The sequence below is a fragment of the Henckelia pumila genome, chromosome 3, assembly GCF_033568475.1.
Source record: "Henckelia pumila isolate YLH828 chromosome 3, ASM3356847v2, whole genome shotgun sequence".
Lineage (NCBI taxonomy): Eukaryota > Viridiplantae > Streptophyta > Magnoliopsida > Lamiales > Gesneriaceae > Henckelia > Henckelia pumila.
In genome coordinates, this window is record NC_133122.1 from 196,663,335 (window position 1) to 196,672,279 (window position 8,945).

Genomic DNA, 8,945 nt, shown 5'->3' on the forward strand with positions numbered 1-8,945 from the left:
GAATTTAAATCTATGGAATTAGAATTTTATTTTGGTGTTTGACAAAAAGTTCAAATATATTTTGAAATTTGATGATATAAAATTTGAATAAATGATATTTTATAAGAAAATTATGAAGAAAACCTACAATTTACCAGTAAAGTATATAAATTTATTATTTAAAAAAATTATTGTTTTATAAATTCAAATCACATGAAATTCAACCACTTTTATTAGAATTTCACTTAAATCTCATCAAATATCAATTTCTTTTTGAAATCTCATTTTGTCAAACACTAACACTGTGTTTGGATCACCGAAATTGGACGGGATTTGGTGGGATTTGGAATTGAAAATACCGTTTTAGTGTTTGGCAACTTGATATTTCAAAACAGGATTGGTATTTGGTGGGATTATTGAATTTCAATTAGTTAAGTGAAATCTTGACAAAATTGGTCGGATTTCACGGGATTTCACGGGATTTGAGTTTATAAAGTAATAAAATTATTTTTAAAAATAAATTCATATACTTTACTTATAAATTTTAAGTTTTTTTTTATAATTTTTTATAAAATATCATTTATCCAAAATTTATACTATCAAATTCCAAAATATATTTTAACTTTTTGCCAAACACAAAATGGAATTTCAATTCCATAGATTTTAAAATCCAATTCCAATTCCAAATCCAAATCCAATTCCAAATTTCATTTTTTAGACATCCAAACACACTGTAAGAATTTCAAATCCTATCTAATTCCAAACATAGTGTAAATCTCAAATACAATATTGTATGGTATTACTTATTTATTCCAACATCAAAATATATATATTTTATTGATGGTTAAATATTTAAATAACTTCCAATTATAAATATAACTGTCTCTTATAAATTTTTTTGCGATATCAACGGATTACATCTAATCCCACCACAACTATTGCAAAATTCTTGTACGAGAATCTAACAAATCACAATTATGAGAACCGAATGACATAAATATTAAAATATTATAATTTTTAATGTTAGTTCCATAAATTTTTTATACTTCCACCGATATAAATGTACATTTCGTTTTATTTTAAGTATTTTAAAAAATTATTTTTAAAATTATAATTTTTAATCTTTACTATATTATTAAGTATGAGTATCCTAAAAAAACTGTTTTTGGTGTCATGACAAATTTTCTTAAATTTTCTGATTATACCCCACACTGCCCAAAAAAAAACTATCGTGTCTCATTTCCTCGCACTTTCTCTTCGGTTTTTCTTCTAACCTCTTTTTTTCTCTTCCATTTTTTCTTCACTGTCAAATTATAATTTCCTCAACCTGCACTTTATCAAATTGGAGTTTTACCAAATTATATATTTATTGGACACGCATCGTGTGTGCCACGGTGGCTTGTTTACTATAATTTATGCAGTTATAGACGGTGAAAAATAAAATAATTGTATTGTGTGGAAATATATAACTGGGACAAAATATATTTTATTTTTCAGAAAAACACGTTAAAATCGTAATTTTATTTGTTTGAGCCGCAAGAATTTTAAAACAATGTCCAAGAATACAAGGAAACCTTTGCCCGTGTTCGAGCTGAATCTTGTTTGGGCTAAGGCCCAGATAAGTAGAATTCAATGTGTAAGCTTCGAAACATATTAGGGGAGAACTCAAGGCCCATCAAATAAAGTTGATACAGTTGCAGCCCACCTCATTCAAGGACGTGGGGACCAATAGAAAGTGACATTTTTATTTTTATTTTTGAAGGTAGAAAGTGACATTTTTGGTTAGGTGATAATTGAAAAATAAAATTAATATTAATTTTTTCATCAATACGTGTAATGGCAAAATGTCAAGATAATTTATTAGTTTTACGTATGTATGGGCCAAGTCATGTATTCTTGGAGTATGGCATTGCCATTTTTTAACGGAATATTTTAATAAATGATTTTATCCATGTTTTTTTAAAAAAAAAAAATTAATCATTTCCAAGTGTATTTAAAGTGTTTTCTTTTAATCAATGTTGCGGCACAATAAATATATTTATTAGAAAATCAATTGAAATGTATCGTGCAGTTTAAAGATTGAAATTGCAATGTTACTATCCGCTATAATGCTTAGTAGGGGCAATAATTTATCTTATATTTGGTATCGAATGAAGGTCATGTGCTTGATTCTAATGGATTGCAAGGAGTTCGATTGGTGGGATGAAGATCGTGTGGTATAATAATTGTCATGCTAAAATAGCAATTGAAACGTGGCGTTTGAATTGATATACAGTTAAAAGATTTTGGTGATATCATTATCATAAATTATAACTTTTTATTAAAGTTGCAGATACCTGATCCTGTGGTCCGCATGCTATTGGAAAGTTCGAATTAATAAATGAAAATGAGTGAGAATAATCAATATACTCTCTGAGTTTATTTTTCATCTTCTAACTCATCAAAATTGAGTCTTATTGTAACTTTTGTTTTTTAGTCTTATTTCTTCGGAGCACCAAAATGACGTCAAATATATCACCATCAGTAGTATCATGTGTTATGTTAGAAATTTTCAATGCACGTAATTAATTATTTTTTAATATGTTATAGCAGCACTCCGACGTCAACTAATAATTAAAAACAAAAAAGAGCTCAATTACTGCACTAATACCCATTTTTAACTATTTAGAGAACCAAAACCCAAATATAATTATAAATTAGAGAACAAATTTAGTTATTTCACTTTTAGAAAATAACGGAAATGATTAATTGTGCCAATTAAGATAATGTTTTTATGACAATGTTTTGGGTTTATACATTTACTTAGCGTAACTAAGATCCGAATGAGTCATCTTTTACTGTTAATTTGATTGATTGGAAGACTTTATATCATCGAACTTTCCTAACTTGGGTATTCAAAGAATTGGACCATTTGCCGGGGAAGAATATATACCAAATGAATATAAACGCAACCGAGTAATCCGTTGGAGGACGCAACGTTCTTCTTTCTTACACCTACTAGAATTTGTAAATTCTCTCTATCGCATATTGTTGAATCGGAGCAATTAAACCTTTTCATTTCGTAGACAAATTGTCTTCAATAACATTAAACTTGGCAGGCCCACAATACTAATCATATATTACTATGTGTATGATTCTGTTCGACAATTAAATATTTTGAAAATTATTTTCGGCCTGTTGGAAATAAAAAATAAAAAACTTAAAATTAATTGTTTGAACTCGAAGTATAGTTTTTAAAAAACGATTGAAACGATATTTTTTTAATGTTGTTAGAATTAAAAAAAAAACGCGGTTGAACAAGAATTTGAAGGTTTTTATAAAATATTTGTCCAAAAGCATATTTATTTTTAAATCTGCTTTTAAATGTTTTAATAAAAGTTTTATAATAACACATGATAAATAATTGTCCACGCGGAGTAGTAATTGTCAATTTGGTTTTCATATATGTATAAACATACATGTGCCTTTTTAAAAGGATTGAGTATTTGCAGATTTGTCAAAAATTATAGCTCGTGATAATGATCAAATTTAAACCGTGCAGTGATTCAAGTGCTAAGTTTCATCGTTCCCTATAAATTAAGATAATTATTGCACTCCAACACTCAATCACTCAATATTTGCACTCATTATAATCAATGAAAATCGAACACAAGATATTGACTCTGATACCAATTTCAGAATCTATACCTGTTGGTTTACCAAAAAATAAAGTTGATAATAACTGTATAATTAACTCCAATATTTTAGATTTTTCAAAAACTAAATAAAACTTCAAGTTTGGTCGTTCTCCCAATCGAGACAATCACTGCATCCCAAACATTTTCCATTGAAATATTTACTCGATGATTGTAGCTCAGTGTACGGTGGGACTAAATAATTTTTCCGTGGCCCTCCTAAATTAGATATAATCGATTATTGGTTAGCATATGGAAAGACTTGCTTTTCTTGATTAAAAATATTACATTTATGCAAACCATGTCGAGAGTACTTGCTTTATGACTTTTATTTTTCCACGATATAAGATTGGGGTTATCATCGAACTTCATATATTATTTTATTTTATAAATTTAAATGCGTCAATCTTTGCTGTCATCGAACTACTTTTCAACGCATGGATCTTCTATACCTGCCCGTCTGAATTATTAATTAATAATTATATAGATAGATTGAAGTGGTTTATTCCCATTAATTAGCCTCGCTCGTATGATATATCAATCAACTATATTAAACTTATGTTACAATTTATATATATGTAATTTACAGGGAATGTACATGGAAACATCGATTTAATTATACCCAGACACATGCAAATTCAAATTTGTATATAATGAATGTATAGTCGATTTATTAGTTTTTAGAATGCCAAAATTTTTTAGTGAGGTTTATTGAATGTATTGTTCAAGGGATGAGTACGTAGACTAGACTCATTTAAAGTCAAATTTTTCGGGAGTAGATGAAATTTCTTCTTTCGATCTATCCCTACATGTTCTTTAATATTTTACTTCATCTACTTGCAAAGAATAGTATGAGGATTTTTTTATTTATTTTTTAATATTATCATAGCAACAAGCATCATTCTCCTATAAAAATGTACCAAGAACCTTCAATATGTCATAACCAAGAAACATGGCATCCATCACTCCACATTATGCCACCACCCTTTCCACCGCCAAGGTTCGCGGCGGCTCCTCTTTGACCACGACCACGACCACATTCCTCTCCGCTCTCCCCTTCACCAAACCAACACAACGTTCCCCTGTCCAAAAGTCCAAAAGTTATAAAATTTGCTGCAGATCCAAAGACATCAATGACCAAGAATCTTCATCACCAGCCAAGTTCGACAGGCGGGACGTGCTGATCGGACTAGGAGGATTGTACGGGGCCACAGCTCTCACTGCCTCCCCGCTGGCATTCGCCGCCCCTGTCCCCGGCCCCGATGTCACGAAATGCGGCCCCGCGGACCTCCCACAAGGCGCAGCCCCTACAAACTGCTGCCCCCCACTCGACGGAAAAATAATCGATTACCAGTTCCCCACACCGCCAACCACCTTGCGCGTACGCCCCGCCGCGCACCTAGCCGATGAAGCGTACATAGCCAAATTCAACAAAGCCGTGGAGATCATGAGAGCCCTCCCCGAAGACGATCCCCGCAGCTTCAAGCAGCAAGCTAACGTCCACTGTGCTTACTGCGATGGCGCGTATGATCAAGCCGGATTCCCCAATCTGGAGCTTCAAGTCCACGGCTCGTGGCTGTTTTTCCCATTCCACAGATACTACCTCTACTTCTTCGAAAGAATCCTGGGAAAATTGATCGACGATCCCACTTTCGTAATGCCGTATTGGAACTGGGATGCTCCCGCTGGAATGCCTATCCCTGCCATGTACGCGAATCCGAAATCCGCACTATTCGACACTTTACGCGACAAAGGTCACCAGCCGCCGACCGTGGTCGATTTGAACTTCAGCGGGTCGGGTTCCCCCATCAATCCTAACCAGCAAACTTCAAGGAATCTGACGGTCATGTACAGGCAAATGGTGTCGAACGCTAAAACCCCGCAGCTTTTCTTCGGCAGCAGCTACAAAGCTGGTGACGACCCGAATCCAGGAAGCGGGTCGATCGAAAATGTCCCACACGGCCCGGTTCATTTATGGACCGGTGACTCGAAGCAACCAAATTTCGAGGACATGGGAAACTTCTACTCGGCGGGTCGGGACCCGATATTCTTCGGTCATCATTCCAACATCGACAGGCTGTGGAGTGTGTGGAAAACTTTGGGAGGGAGGCGCCAGGATATAAAAGACTCTGATTATCTCGGTGCTTCGTTTTTGTTTTACGACGAAAACGCGCAGATGGTCCGGGTCAAGGTCGGGGACTGTTTGGATACTGCGAAACTCGGGTACGTCTATCAGGACGTGGAGATTCCATGGCTGGAATCTCGGCCAAAACCTCGGGTGTCATCTGTTTTAAGGAAACTGAAGAGCCTCGCGAAAGCGAAGGCAGCGGATGTGCCGGGGCCGAAAGAAGTACTACCCGCGAAACTCGACAAGGTTCTGAAAGTTCTGGTGAAAAGACCGAAGAAACGAAGGAGCAGGAAGGACAAGGATGAGAAGGAAGAGATTCTGGTCATAAAAGGGATCGAACTGGACAGAGATGTTTATGCAAAATTCGACGTTTATATCAACGACGAAGACGACGTAGTGACCACGCCGGAAAATACTGAATTCGCGGGGAGTTTTGTTAATGTTCCGCATAAACATAAGTCGTCCAAGAAGATCAAGACGACTTTCAGGTTGTCCATCACGGATATTTTGGAGGAACTGGATGCGGAGGACGACGAACATGTGGTGGTGACTTTGGTGCCGGCGAGTGCCGGTGAATCTATTACCATCGATGGTATCAAGATCGAATTTGATTGATGTTTCGCATTCGTTTCAATTACCTTCCATCACATAATTCGGACGTTTTAATAATTTGTTGTTGGTTTCATCTTTCCAGAGAACAAAAAGACTTGAAATAAATATTATTCATTGCTCAAATTGAATAACGTTATTCATCGCAAGTTCTGATACCTTCTTTTCTTTTTTTAATTTCATATATTAATTATTTTCCCCATGTAGCAAGTTTATGGTAGATGTCAAGTATATTTTTGTATATTTTTATTTCATATACGTACATATGTATACAGTGGCGGACCTACATGATTTCGAAAGGGTGCGACCGCCCCCCCTGAAATTATAATTTTTTTTAGTACTATATACATAATATATATTTTAAATATAAATTTAATTTTGCGACCACCCCTTTGAAATTTTTTTTAAAAACTTAGTTCTATATATAATATATATTTTAGAATGTTATTTAATTTTATATTGATTAGAATGATATTTGATGAATAAGATAAGAATAAATTTATTTTAGATTATAATAGATTTGACAGTATGCTTTGTATTGACTCATATTTGTTTTTGAAAAATGAAATGTCTTTTATGCTTGAATGTGACATGAGAAATTTGATTCAGTTTACTCAATTTTATCCACCTGATTTCTTCTTGATGTATTTAATGCATCTTGAGTATCAACTTCATAACTTTATTTTTGACATGCGAAGTAACAATCGGTTCTCTAAGGCTGGGGAATTAGCGAGCTTGCTAAAATGATGTTCCAATCGAATAAAGATCGATTATATCATTTGAGATATTTACTTTTAAAGTTAACATTGTTATTACTTGTTGCAACTGCTACCGTAGAGAGAGTGTTTTCAACAATAAAAATAATCAAAATATCACCTCGTAATCGGTTGGGAGATGATGTGTTAAATGATGGTTTGATACCATATATTGAGCGGGATGTGTTTGATACAGTTGATATTGAAATTATTATTCAACATTTTCAAACTATGAAATTTCAGAGTGTATTGTAAAATCATATGAAGTTATATATAAATTTTTATTATACACTTTGTGGTGTAATATTTGTTTTAATTTATTGAATTCGCCCATCCTGATTGATAATCCTGGGTACACCACTATATATATATATATATATATATATATATATAAAACTCATTTTTTAACTCTCCAAAATTATCAAATTTGAGTGATCCGATCATCCGAATCAGATTGATTAGCTTGTGCTAATTACGCTTGTACAAATTGTACAATGATCGACCCCCTCTCCTAATTAGATAATTGACCAGGCGGCCGCCCCTAATTTTGAGATTAAGCAATATTAATTAATTAATTAATTGTAATAAAATAATATTTTACATTGAAACCATTGAGTGTTCTTTAAAGCAACTTGTACAAATTGCATGTTGGGACAGCTAAAAAGATGGGGAACATTATTTTCCGAGGTTCAATAATTAAAGTGATCTTGCAAAGATTCCATCGCCAATACTTATCCACTGTGGTTTTCAATACATGTGCGCCCACAAATATATATATATATATATATATATATATATATAGAAATGATACCCTGCACCCTAGGTGTGCAGGGTAACATGAGTATCGCATACGTGGCGGTCCATGATTGGTCAGCCAGTTTTTGTAAAAAACAATTGTGTGGTTGTGGGCGCGCCACGTAGGCAGGTGCCCACAGGTGTGCAGGGTAAGGGTGTGCAGGGTATCATTACTCTATATATATATATATATATATATAAAGTTAGATTTAGTTAGTGTTTAAAAGTTGGAAGTGTTTTCTAGAAATATCTTAAAACACTTTCTTAATTTGAAACGAGTTATACATAAATCATCGGTTCTTGTTAAAAAAAAAAGGGAGTTAGATGACTTTTGTTAGTTACTGTTAGAATGTCATTTGAGTCAGATCATTTAGTATTTGAGTCTCATTAACTGTTATACAAATATTGATATTTTTAATCAACATATAATCAAAATCCAAACGAACAGTATGATGAACTGGCAAGGGTTGTTGAGGTAACCTTCAGCTCCAAATTCTTCCACCCTCAATTTTATAAATAATTTGTGAATTATTCGGTTTAGTGAAATTTTTCGATACATATAACTAGTATACCGATTATGTCGAAATTCACGGTATACCGAGATTTTGATACGGTATCAGTTTATACCGTCCATATAAAAAAAAAACTTAAAATTTTAAATGTTATAAATTTATTGTTAAAAACATTATATATTTTTATATATTATTTTCGCATGTCGGTATTCCGGTTTATATCGAAATTTTCAAATTTTATAGTGTTACCATATCGAAAAAATCGATATCTTTATCGTACCATATCGAAATCCTAAAAATTCGATAAATTCAATATTTTTCAGTACACTAACTTTGATATACCGAAAATTCTATATTTTTTTTTCTTCAAAGTCCAAACGATGATATAATAAAAGTAATTAAATAACTTGAGGACGCAAAACGGGCCGGCCTGCACTCCTTGAAATGATATATATGAGTGTATGACAATTAATAATTAAAGGGGAGAAAACTA

General features: G+C 33.1%; 1 protein-coding gene across 1 annotated transcript; it reads left to right on the forward strand.

The window, feature by feature from the left end:
* The first annotated feature begins 4,559 nt into the window (after positions 1 to 4,559).
* LOC140887969 (polyphenol oxidase, chloroplastic-like) lies at positions 4,560 to 6,539 on the forward strand. Its single transcript, XM_073295620.1, has one exon. The coding sequence runs from the start codon at positions 4,606 to 4,608 to the stop codon at positions 6,394 to 6,396; it is 1,791 nt and encodes a 596-aa protein (XP_073151721.1). The 5' UTR covers positions 4,560 to 4,605; the 3' UTR covers positions 6,397 to 6,539.
* Positions 6,540 to 8,945: the final 2,406 nt, after the last annotated feature.

Bases quoted from the DNA above. Each gene is read 5' to 3' on its own strand.
- LOC140887969 (XM_073295620.1), top strand. From the start codon at position 4,606: ATGGCATCCATCACTCCACATTATGCCACCACCCTTTCCACCGCCAAG.